The 12,998-nt window shown below is 41.5% G+C and overlaps 3 protein-coding genes across 16 annotated transcripts in view; 2 read left to right on the forward strand and 1 right to left on the reverse strand.

Moving 5' to 3' along the window:
• Positions 1–4,113, forward strand: part of srpk2 (SRSF protein kinase 2) — a 76,583-nt gene extending 72,470 nt beyond the window's left edge. For all 13 annotated transcript variants that reach the window (XM_084364604.1, XM_084364614.1, XM_084364606.1 and 10 more), the window contains one exon: positions 1,756–4,113. In XM_084364604.1, the coding sequence (XP_084220730.1) occupies positions 1,756–1,940 (185 nt within the window). In that variant the 3' untranslated portion in view covers positions 1,941–4,113. The remainder of the gene's footprint in view (positions 1–1,755) is intronic.
• Positions 4,114–4,604: 491 nt separating this feature from the next.
• On the reverse strand, positions 4,605–9,481 carry adck2 (aarF domain containing kinase 2). The gene is made up of 9 exons (XM_084364617.1): positions 9,276–9,481; positions 8,176–9,180; positions 7,920–8,066; positions 7,634–7,762; positions 7,339–7,434; positions 6,894–7,172; positions 6,636–6,764; positions 6,064–6,117; positions 4,605–5,481 (listed from the first exon to the last, which is right to left on the reverse strand). The coding sequence occupies exons 2-9, from the start codon at positions 9,055–9,057 to the stop codon at positions 5,344–5,346; spliced, it is 1,854 nt and encodes a 617-aa protein (XP_084220743.1). The 5' UTR covers positions 9,058–9,180; positions 9,276–9,481; the 3' UTR covers positions 4,605–5,343.
• Positions 9,482–10,226: 745 nt separating this feature from the next.
• LOC311264200 (DENN domain-containing protein 2A) overlaps positions 10,227–12,998 on the forward strand; it is a 39,569-nt gene continuing 36,797 nt past the window's right edge. The window contains exon 1 of one of the 2 annotated variants that reach the window (XM_084364873.1): positions 10,227–10,388. In XM_084364873.1, the coding sequence (XP_084220999.1) occupies positions 10,345–10,388 (44 nt within the window). In that variant the 5' untranslated portion in view covers positions 10,227–10,344. Of the gene's footprint in view, positions 10,389–12,046; positions 12,173–12,998 lie in introns of those variants that run through there. The other variant, XM_084364875.1, reaches the window with a different exon arrangement.

Here is a 12,998-nt window from a genome sequence, read left to right on the forward strand (position 1 = left end):
AAGACCTGAATATTACCCTTTGATGTTGTCTCTATCCGAGGTCTGAGGCTGCACTTGATGTCTCAATGTTCTCCCTTTTATCTCTTGGCGCTCTGTTAATCAGGTCTGACTTTCTCGCTCTGTCTCTGGGCTTCGCCTGTCTGCCAAGCTGCCTTTAGCCTTGCAGTGCGATCCAGCGGCCTTCTTACCTTGTTTCCTAAATGCACACACTGACACTCATCTTTTAAAAGAATATAGATCAAAATATTAAAAAACATGCAACAATTAATGACCAGCAATGCCTTTTTTTAATGCAGTCTAACAGCTGTAAAGGTGTATGCTCTTATTTTGTCTTGACCAATATAAGGGAAGTCTTTTTCCTCCCTCATACTCTGTCCTCCAATCAGTGTATAGGAAGGTTACCATGGCAGCTGTGGTTTGACTGGACCTTTGCTCTTGATCGCTTCCATCATTAATCATTCTCTCATACTCTTTCCTTCTCTGTCTGTCATGTGCTGCCAGCCAATCATTTTCCTCGTCTCTTCAATAATGAACACCTTCCTCTGCTTGTCTCTTTCCATCACATCGCCTCCTCTCTGTCTCCTTCCATCCAACTCTTGCCGTCTATTTTTGCGGTTTGTGGCCACGACTCTGCAGGTTTTCACTCCATCGTTACAGCACCTCACTGATTAGCACTCGTCCACACAGAGAAGGTGAACTAGTCTGTGAAATCAGCTGCTGTAGCGTGTTGGCTGGAGCCTGCAGAATCGTGGCCTGCTATGGCATCTGATTAAAGGGTCAGTTCACCCAAACAACCAAAAAAAAAAAAAAAAACTAACTTACCTCTGGGCGAATCTAGTCGTGCGGATAGCTTAGTACACATTTTGAGATATTTGGATGAATTTTTGTTTGTGTGCACAAAACATTTAAAAACGTACATATAACAATTCAACTGCAACATCTTTTAAAAATGTGATACTACTGATGCTAATTCTTTTTTTGAGTAGCGATAAAGAAATAAAGTAGCGGGAAAGAAATGCTCCTTTTGAGTTTTTTAAGAATATATTTTTTCAATGATATAAGAAGCATGAATAAGATTTTGTTCAACTTTACTGTAGTGTGCTGGAGGCAGGAGCCTTGGAGTTGGATATCTTAAGCAAAAAGTAAAACTATCTGCATGGATAAATATCACTAGAGTTAAAATGATAAGGTTGGTGTTGTTCTTTTCCTCATTTCAACAAATCTCTTGAAAAAAACAACAAAAACAACAATGCATTAGTCCGTCTCTCCATACTTTATGGCTTCCCTACCCTGTCTGTGGCACAAAGCCCATTTGTTCCCACTAATAATACACATATAGTAATTATTATTAATTAAGTTATTTCCTAAAACAGCAGGAGTAAATGCTTGAGTTGATGGGGCCTATTTTCAGCTGTGTGTTAATACACATTTGATGGACTGTTGTGTATTTACACCAGCAGACAGTTTATGTGGAACATCCATTTTTTTGGATAACAATGGAGCACAAATGAATAAGCTACTGTATATCAGGCTACACAGACTGTGCTTGTCTATAGGATCCATTCATCATTGGTTTTGGTCATTTGGGGATTTGTTGAAAACAAAAAAAACTGAGTTTCACCATTACTATCCTATCCTTTAATTAAGAAAATATGTTGTCATTTGGGTGAACTAATCCTTTATGCTTTGCCACTGTCATTTCCTCCCACATCTTCCTGCACGATCACTGACTATGCTCTCTATCGCCTCCTGCAGGTGAGCTGCGGCACATCACCAAGCTGAAGCCGTGGTCCCTGTTTGACGTGTTAGTGGAGAAGTACGGCTGGGCGCACGAAGACGCCGGCCACTTCACTCACTTCCTTCTGCCCATGCTGGAGATGGTGCCCGAGAAGAGGGCCTCGGCCGGCGAATGCCTCAACCACCCCTGGATCAACTCGTAGCCACAATCTCTGATCAGACGCCCTCCTCCCCTTGTCCCTCAACAGTTAGCCCGAACAACACCCCCTGGTGGCAGCCTGTGAAACAACAGCATGGAAACGAACTGAGTCGGATTAGACGAGAAAGACTTAATCTTTCCTGCCCTATCCCTCACATCCATTACATGCTTATCTGAGTAAGTCCCACACACTTTCCCTTAAAGGAATGTAAAGACTGGGTTATGGACATTAAATGGCATAGTAGCTGTGTCTTCCGTAACATCTCCCAAAAAGAATCAGATCATTTGAAGATGGATGCTGCTCACACCGTAAATGGGAAAGAGACGCTCTTTCTTCTCCTCTGATTCTGCCGCAAAGCTGTCAGCCGGTCTCCTCCATCTAATCTCCTCGTAATTCTCAGTTTTAACTTGTTTGGTTTTAGTCGTGGGCAACTGACAGCTGCTGATCTCTGCAGTGACGGGAAAGAAAAGTCAACAAGAAGCTCCATCACAGTGCCGATGGCCCAGTGCTCCATCTGCCATGACCTTTACATAGTCAGGGCCTCAAAGACAGACAAGTGTGTGTTTTTGTGGTCGAGAATGAGCACAAGCCTGTGCTCAAGACACGCCTCTCCTCTCTCTCCAGCCCAGTTGCCCTACCTCCCCTCCCTCCCTCTGCTTTGGAAGAAACACGTCATCGGACTAAAAAGTTTACACCCTGGTTTCTTCCACAAATCCAGTCCCAAAAAGCGCCTCTTACCCATTTTTCCTCCCACTTAAATGAGCTGCATGCTCCTGCCAGGGGCCACCTCAGAGAACTGGAGGGCAGCCAGTCCTCCAGGGGGCACCACGCTGACAGTTGCCACTCTGACAGAGACAGAAAAAGTTGCGGGATGAGAGAGAAAAAAAAAAATACAATCAATTTAACAGGGAGGAGGACTGCTTGGTCTATAAAGACTATTTTTAAAATGCATGGAGGGACTGATGGATCAGCATGAACGGATATGACAAACGAACGATGGATGCGTTATTTTATTTGTGCATTTCGCTGGTTTCTTTCCCGTTTCATTGCCTCTCATGGACATTCTGTTAGAAAGAATTATGTTAGGATATTTTGGTGCCCCCCTCTGAGGAACTACATTACAACCCCTTCTTCTCCAGCTTTTGACATTCCTAAATCTTGGTCCATCATTCCTGACTTTAAGAACAATTCTGTTGAGTCCTGCTGCGGCACGTTTACCTGATCTAATTGGTACTATTCCCCCTTTTTTTCCCCTATAGAGGAACCCTTTGATCCCTGAGCTTCTCCAGAAAGGGGATGGTCAGATGGAGGTTGCACTTGTCTTTGTAGATGTCCTTCAGGGATTTGAAATCTTTGTACATAGAACTGAGATCTTACAACGCAGATGAGCGACCGTGGACAAAGTTTCACACACAAGCATCATTCCAAAAAGTTGTTGGCATAACTCGACTTCCTCTGATACGGTGGTGGGAGGTTTGGCCGCATTGCTCCGGCCCTGGAGGAATGTTCAGACTGAACCGTGCCACCTGGTGGCAAAATGAGAGTACTGCATCGCCACACACTGCTGCTGCTCTCAGTGCCAACGCTCCAAGACGTTCCACTATATCTCTCCACTTAATCTCTATTTCTCTGTCACACACACACACAGACACACACAAGAAAACTCGCATCATCACAATTAGTCCAGTTGCCTATTTTTCGCAATAAATGAAAAAAGATGAGTATAAGTAAATGGTGAGATATTTTTAAAAACTATTTAATTCATTAAAAAAAGAGGAAAAAAAAAAGAAAACAACTTTTCTCTGGTTGTTGTGACCGTGACAGAATCTCGTCTTATACTGAGGTGATTGTGTTTGTCTATTAGAGATGTTTTTATTTCTTTTGTCATTATTATTATTAATTATTATTATTATTATTGAAAGATTTTTTTACACAGTTGTCACCTCTCCCCTCCCTCCTTACTTGAACAGTGCTGCTCTGTCTGGGCTCTTGATGGTGATGAAAAAAAAAATCAACAGTTTTGCAATAAAGGGTATGTGATGAGTTTTTTTGCACCAAAACCTCCTGATCTCACTCTTTCAGCCATGCTGACTGTTCTTCCTGATGACATTGACAGAATCGCGTCTCTTGTCTGTGTTTTTCATTGACAGATTTAATAAAATTGTAAATTAATGGATCCATTGCCCTTGATGTAGTGAATTGTCTGTTTTGAAGCTGCATCATTCAACGTTACTGAAAAGGTCAGAGAACTTAAGACTAGGGGTGGGAATCACAGAGTAGCTCACGATTCGATACGCTTCACGATACATTACCCACGATAACGATAGTGTCACGATACGTCGATTCTGCAATAATCTATACATTGCTAGACAATCATCTAATGATACATCACGATATCTAACTGGGGAACACAAAATACCCCAAAAAAGGCAAAATGCAGGAATTTCGATTTATTCACTGCATTGTTGTGTCAATTTGACGGAATTTGACACCAACTGAGATGTGCTAAGATGATCCTACTGAGATGAGGTGTTGCATGTTTTCATGCAAATGGATATCTTTAACTGTATCTCAAGAGGAAGTATCGTGACATATTGCTGTATCGATATTTTGTCCCACCTCTACTTACGACTAGTCACTAAAGGAGAAACAGAGGGAAGCAAAAGATCAGTTAGCATAGATTCCCTTTTTATTGTTATGCACAATTCATACAAGTGTTCCCGCTATGAAATGGTAAAATAAAAGACTTGGGTCAGCTGTGAGTACAATTAGCAAAGCCTACACATTGTCAATGTTGTAATGTCAGTCAGAACAAATGTTACCAGGTATTATGATTCACACCAGATATGTCCATTAGACAACATTATCTAAGATGCAATAAAAGATGGAGTGATAAAAGACATCCTGAGATCAATATTAGTCATTAAAAAGTAAAAAAGATGCTTTTAAGTATCAACTAGGGATCTTATTTTATATCATTAAATCACTACAAATGGTCTCTGAAGCCATCTGTGTGTCTGACGATGCGTTTGACTCCATTAGCACTCAATGAATACGTGGTGCCTCATTTAAAACGCATACACTCTCCTTCATTAGGCTCGGCTAGTGTTGCCTTAAAGTGGATTATGGTGGGTGGAATTCTGGTACTACAACCAGACAGTACATAAAGTAAAATTCAAGAGCAACAGTGATAAAAGTGGAATCGCCAACAATTTAAAACTCAATGAGGTAATAATGGCATCAGCACTGCTAAAATGTAGTGATGAGACGGTGAACATGTGATCCACAGAGGAATCTTGCATTGTACGGTTGAAGACAACCCATCACTGATGCATAAGGAGGATACATTATCTCTTGATGTACTGTATAGTAGCATATAGTGTAGTTGTTTATGTGTATGTGTGCGTCAGAGCTGTGTATAGTTCTTTAGCAACAGGGGTTTGGCTGACTCCAGGATGTCCAAGTTCGGATCGAGTGACCTGCCCAGACCTTCCAGCACCATGATGGCAAACACAATGGAGGCGAAATTACTCTCCAGCTTCACCTGGGAAAACAGCAACAATGTCAGTGAGCTATCGCATCACGGCACTCCTTCATTGGTGGTTTTAAATTTCAAACTGAGTACAAAACCTAAACGAGCACTGTGTATGCATCAGATTATGATCGTTTCAGTGGCTTTTGTAGTCTTTAATATGCTTTTATTCTTTTAACTCTGCATCAGTGAAGGACAAAACCACCACTTATTCTGTTCATTACATAGACTGCTTAGTACAGTCAGAGGTTTTAAAGTTTAAACTTCTACCTTAGAGTACAACATCCCTAATAGTGTTTTTTAATGTTTTCATGTTAAAACAAGCCATTGGCCCCCACAAAGCAGCAGTTTTGTAAGTTAGACTTCCTTCACAGCAAAATGAAATACAGCACAGTGAATAACCTTAAATGTCTTCCTGCTAAAACCGAAACGTTCAGGGGTCAAAATTCAGCACTGAATAGTTAACTACAATCCTCTGCAACAGCAGTGACTCCGCGTTGTCACGTAAAACGTCACATAAATCTTAAGCTACTCTGCACAGGGTTCAGATGAGTGTTTGTTCACAATGATGAATGTAACCTCCTGAAATTCTACCTTGTGTTGAATGAGTAGGCCAAAGACTCTGGAGAGCAAGTCACCCACTTGGACCTATGAACACAACAAAAAACCCAATAAACAAAACACAACAACAGTAATGAGTAACTTATTTCCAACCAAAATGGCTATTTTTCATGAGGACTTGGTGGTTTGGTCAATTTGCCTCTTTGAACCTGCATTCTTGTTAGCCTAAATAAACTATCTATACGGTACTTCACTAGAAAGTTTTCTTAAAAGAGTGGATGGGCATTCGCAAAGGAGTGTAAACAGCTAAGGGATTGAATGTTACACTGAGTAATTAAGTTGTAATTTTACACAGGGCCACTGATACCAGGAAAGCAAGCAAAAAGATTAAAAGCAGCAGTGCTTATTGATTCATTAATTGATTGATAAAAGCACACAATATTAGCCAGAACCAGAAGAAAATGGATATCGAACCTCAGTGTGTTATACTAGTAACAATTACAGGATGACGTCCTCTACAGCTGAATATAGTAACATAATAACCAAGACTATCATGGTAGCTATTATCGTGTTGGCCTGCATTGGAAAACAATCCAGGTTTGTACCTTTCCCAGAGAGAGGGTGTTGCTGAGGGCTTGGTCCACCAGCTCGGCCATCTCCTTCTTAAACTGTGGCACGTCCTGGCACTCATTGGCCCTGGCATGATTCAGGATCAACTCTGCCACACGCTCACCCTGAATAAATAGTAAAAAAAAACTAAAAGTATCATATTTGAATACATGAGTTTTAAAAAAAAAGACAATTTTGTTCAGCTGCCACAGTTCAGCATGGAAACTTCATTTATGGCGGCCTTCCTTCATTACCTGTCGCAGCACCACAGCTGTGAAGACAGCCTTCAAGTTGGCAAGATCTTGGTCACGAAGCTGGGCTACAATGCCAGCATCCAGCAGCACCAACTGGAAAGGATTCGGGTCTGGCCTGACGCTGACCACTACTGTGTCCCACAAGTCAGTGAGGGTGGTCTTACCATGGGCCTCCCCTGAGATACCAGTGCTGTCACTGGAACCAGGAAGAGGCCCCAAGCACTTGACCAGAATGTTCCCTGGATGGAGATCTCCGTGGACAAAGTTGTCCACAAAAACCTGGAATACACAATGGAAATGTGAAGTAAATATAATCTGATATAATGACAATCGCTGCCATTAACTCAGAACACATGAACAACAAACAGACAGGGAGACATTCACATACAAATTAGAAGACAGCAGTAATTGTAGCAACTGAAATGGAGCAGGTTCTGTATCTCACCATCTTCAGGATAGCGTCTACTCCCATCCTGGCTATTTTCTGCTTCACCTCCAGAGGAATCTCAGAGCTCAGGTAGTTGGATATGGGCTCACTCTCCTGAACAAACATATTAATATAATCATAAAGACTCTGATTAAATGAATATCTTTAGAGTAATTTTGTACAGCCTAGAAATCACAGACATTGTGTCACACAGGTTGAGCGTACTAAAGAAGACAATAGTTCCATAGTTATACAAGTGTGTATTTGATATTGTGAGATGTGGGAGATAGATTTTGTGTCCCTCTGCACTCACTTCAAAAGTCTCCACTAAAATGGTCCTGGTGACAAATGGTCGTAATGGAGTTGGGAACTTGACATACTCCACGTTGCGGAAGTTATCCCGGAAACGCTCGATGTTCTTGGCCTCAAACCGGAGATCAATCTGAAATAAAGGTTCAGTTACATCACTTTAAATGACTCTACTAGCTTCTAGTCTATGAAGTTATGTTCTCTTATCCTAGACTCTGGCCTCTAGAAAAATGCTAATAAATCTAGAGCTGTAATTATTTTATAATATGTGGGGCTCTGAATAATCCTACCTGTTTGGTCATGAGCTTCTCAAACTCCTCCACGATCTCAAACAGACTGAGCCACTTGAGACCAGGCAGGCAGTGCAGAAGCCAACTTCCTGCTTTCATCAGCAGGAGGTCCATTTCAACCTGCCTCCTTACGCCTGGATGTAGCACCTGTAATACAGCAGAAAGTATTTCTAAACACCTGCTGCCAGGGTTAAAAAACAAAAAAAAAAAGAAGAAAGAAAGGGTCAACGTGCTCAACCAGGCTGCAGTCTCCTACCTTGATAGCCACAGGTATCAGATGCCCCTTCTCTGCACTGCTCTCCTCATGCTGCACCTTTGGGTGATTTCTTTCCTCATAGCCCTCCTCCTCCTTCCTCCCCCTCCAGAGCTGCCACAAGGACCTGGTAACTCCTCCCAGACCAGGTATCTCCCAGGCTTCCAGCAAGTCTTCTTTCTCCATCTCCTCCACCAGCGACTGGAATGCTGGGTCGTCCACCTGGTCCGCATTCGCCCATCCTCTGTACACCTGGGCCACACATCCCGAACCCACTGGCTCTTTGCTGTCGAACTGTAAAACACTCCTCCAGCCCTCCCCGAAAGCCCTCCGGAGACACTGCTTGGTGTGGGCCCAGGAGTGAGGGCGTACCCTTACATGGAGCCTGGAGAAGCGCTCGCAGAACTCCTGAGAGAAGATGTCCCGCCTGGTGCTCGCCCACTGACCCAGCTTGATGAAAGTGGGCCCAGATGTTTCTGTCACCCATAGCAGAGCATCCAGCCAGTGTCCTGCGCAGCGAGAGGACACCAGAGCCAAGGGGGAGAGGAGGAGAAGGGGGCCAAATTTGAGGAGCAGCACCAATGCACGAAGGGTGAGGCGGAAGAAAAATATAATTTTGTGCACTTGGACTTTGGCTAGAGACTTTCTGTCAGACTTTGGGGATGGGAGAATTGCTTCCTGGCATCTTGCAGCACAGGATGATGCATTCACTGCACCCAAACATAGCAATGTAACCTTGGGGATCTGGGTTAAAATCTGCCCTCTTTTGACAAAACATGCCCTCGAGTTCTGTATGAGTCTGGTTCTGGTAAAGGAGCCTGCTTTCTGGAAAGTGCACCTCAGGTTAAGGAGGACTGCTCTTGCTCCAAAGGCCAGCATGGTCATCACGTCAGTTGGCTGTTAGCTCCGCCATGTGTGTCAGTCTTGTACAAAACCCTTTTGCAAAAACATCAATAAAGGATGACGGGATAAACTGCTGCCTCCACGTAAAACATCCACAGATTCAACCTTAAAGGAAAGAGGCAGTTTGGGTTAATGCTACATTAAACTAGCTTCAATGTTTACCTGTTTCACAACACATTCGTGGCGATACTTTAACTTACGTGTCAGTGGCGGTTACTGTCGTTTCCTCTACACGGGAGGCGACAGGTTTGCTTCTTCTCCAGCCGTCGACAAGTGAAGCATTTCATGGTTCAGCTAGTGTCACTGTGGCAGCCCAAAATATCTTCCATCTCCATTGAAAACAAAACATCCATGAAAACATTGCAATGACAGCCGCTTCACTTTCGGGTGACGTGTTGCCGGCGCGGTCACGTGTCGTCGTCTTAAAGGCACAGGTCCCCAGAAAGATATTCAAAAGGAGAAAAAATAGCGATAACGGATGATTTCTGATCAATTAAAGACGGGATTTTGTACTCATATGTATATGTTGTTGGTTTTTTTTTAGCTCATAAGCGTAAGTATCTGTTTGTCGGTCTTTTTCCGGCGTTTGTACAAAAAAAGGCAACTTCCGGGTTGCCCCATGGGACCTTATTTCTGAAAACTTTGCTCGTGAATAGAGAAATACAATTTTTTTGTTGCCGTTTCACTTGTGTCAAGAACTACACATATGATGTTTGTGAATTAAAGGGATCGTTTTAAAAGTCGATAAAGACGCAGTTTGTCATAAAACTAATGCAATATAAGACTGAAAATACGTAACTATAAAGCCAACAGTCGCGTTGGTGCCCGTCCCACTGAAAGGTCGCCAAAACCCGTAATTTAAACCTTGTAAAGCTGCTCCTTTGTATTAGCTTGCTCACAAAACTGACGAACTACCCTTTCACATAACTGCAGTTGTCAATATGGCCAGTTTAATTGTTATTTTCACCTTTGTTAGTACTTTTCATGGATCTAATACATCCATGGTACTTTTTCTGTCGACTCGGCGGCCATGTTGGTGTTGATGACGTATATTGAGCGAGACGATGTAGTTCACTGAGCATTTTACACATTTGATTATATTTGACTTTATTTACGACACACCGCGACTCACTTGACTTGGGAAATTATCTTTAAAATTGACCAACATCATATGTGTGACTCATGGCACAATTCAAGCGGGATCACAAAAGTATTTGTCTCTTTCCAGTCGCTACCATAGGCTACAAAGTTTTTCCAGAATAAGGTCCCATGGGGTCGAGGGGACGTGACTTCGGCTCCGTGTTGGATTCACGGTATGTCACACCTAACTACATACTTTCACATGTATAGTTAATATTTAACTAACATACTTTATTCCCCAAATATATGTAGAGACGTCAACTGCCCTACAGATGGAGACATATCACAAATTATTCTGGGTGCTTGTTCCGTTTGTCTCCCTCCTCTCCTCCTTTCTCCTCCTACAAGAAGGACGCAAGGAAACCAATGAAGGACAGATGGATGGAAAGTTTAGCATAATAATTGACACATTTCTTTGCTTATAAACCTTTTTTTTTTATATCAGAGCGTACGTTTTTACTTCTTTTAGGAAAAGCACAGGTCGAATTAGTAACATTAACAATGGCTCTGTTCCATTAAAGGGGCACTGTGTAGTTTTGGATAAGAAATTCAAACTCAGAATTTTAATATTTACAATATTAATGAGGTAATTATACAAACTCAGAAATATGTATTTTTTCCATAACTGCATAAACAAGCTGTTCTCAGAGGAAAATAAGGTCCCCGGACCCAGAACACTGTTTGAAGCTAGAAAGGTGGCAGGGTCCGCCACATACAAACAAACTAAAACAGTATGAAAATGTGTTGTCCTTTAAGGTCAGTTTGTTTATTCAGTTTACTCAGTAATGAAAACGAGAGTTTTTTCATTTAGTTTGTTCAGGCATAAAACAAACTAACAAACAAACAAACAAAAACAGTCAATTAAGTTCTTTCTCTTCTGATTAAAATTCTTCTCAAAACTATTGCACTTTAAGTGTCTTCGGAAAATACCCAGTGGTGGTAAGAGTACAACAAATCTGTACTCAACTAGGCTACGAGTACAGTTACATTGCTGAAGTAGTGCTCAATTACAAGTAAAACGACTGCTTACTTAATTAAATGTATTGCCAAGTATCACTTCTGATACCTAAGTACATGGAATATTAGATACTTTATGACTTTTACTCAAGTGCCAATAGTATGGATGACTTTCACTTTCACCAAAGTAATATTTTAACATCATTACCTTCACAAATTTCCCCGTTTGCGGGACTAATAAAGGAATTCTGATTTTACTCAAGTATAATTTTTGCTTACTTTTTGCAACACTGCTTAAAGCCCAATGTGACTTTTTAAAATTTCTTGTGTTATCTTGTCATAAGATAGTTTAGTTTACTGTCAATCAACGAATGTTTCACATGTTTCTTTTAAAAATGGTCTTAATCTATTGACCATCAAAACAGTTTTCAATTATCGTCTGTTGATGATCAATTATTTGACTAATTTTCTCAGCGCTACCAGGTACAACAAAATGGAAACAACAAAGAAATATTGGGTATAAGGGCAAACAGTATGCCTATAAAGTCGCAGGACACAGTTTTCTAGCTGGCTGTTGTTCAGTTGTTAAAAGGTGTTGGGCATGTTGGGCAGAGCAGAATTTGCGATTTTGAGCATTAATGGAAGTGACATTAAAAGTACTTCCTGATAGGATACTCGGCTTTTTCCAGAACAAAGTTCCTATGAGATGACTTCAGTTCTGCTGTATTATTTTCCTGCGTTGGTATGGCTGGTAAAGTCTGTTTCTGGGTCATAAAGGAAAGGAGGAGATGGGGAACAAAACACACCCTGGGTTTGATTCCATTGTCATTTCCTCTGCTTAAACCAAAGGTCTTGCAAACAGCCTGCGTTGCACCATCAAGGACTGAGAACTTGTCCTAGCCATGTTCCCAGTCACGGTGTGAGTCCCCTGGACAGTGGGCTCAGTGCGCTCCCAGGATCCCAGCTGTAGGCCTGATAGAGGACTCAGCAACACAATAAGGTGGGTTAAACGCCAAACAGATGTTACCAGCCCCCACCTCCCACTCTGTTTCCCCCACCAGCTATTGATGGACAAGCCAGGCCTTTCAGATCTCTCTTGCATTTCAAAGGCGGGGTCAGGGTTTGGGCTCAGAGGTCAGCAGGATAGTTGGTCTGCAGAGGTGATGGAGGTGATAGAGATACTGATAGCTGTATATTACATCTGTAGGGTATAATTAAATCACAGGGCAAACTTGATACCCAATCGTGTGCATGTACAGTTTTACAGTTGTGTTTTTAATGGTGAGTGGTGATTTCCAACTGATGTCAGCTGTTGTTGCTATTTACTTTACAGATTCAAATTTTACAATCAAAACATGTGATCAGATGTCACATCTGATCTCCATCTTTACATCAAATTTCTAAATGCTTTGTTTATTAAAGAAAGTGCATTGTTACAGATGAAACTGCCAAACAGTGTATAAAGTAGGTACAACAACATAAAAGCTTCACTCTACATTAAAATGCTGCTGACGTGTTGCTATATCAGATGCAATTAACTAGATCAGTTTCTTGATTCATTATTTTGTCCACAAATAAAAAACGAAAATAGTGAATGATAAAAGTCCCACTTCCAGGGATATCAAGTTTACACTCAAAATACAAAGAAAAGAAGCAAATCCTGTGACAAAAATGACCAACTTTTGCTTAAACAATGACCAAAACAATTATTGAAATACTTCTCTAGATCCAGTATTCGATTGGTGGAATAATCATTCAATCGCTAATCTTCGTCCTTACATCAAACTTCTAGATTCAAAGATTGCAGGTTTTCAAAACTTTCTCCT

The sequence above is a fragment of the Pagrus pagrus genome (assembly GCF_965226575.1).
Source record: "Pagrus pagrus genome assembly, chromosome: 10".
Taxonomy (NCBI): Eukaryota; Metazoa; Chordata; class Actinopteri; order Spariformes; family Sparidae; genus Pagrus; species Pagrus pagrus.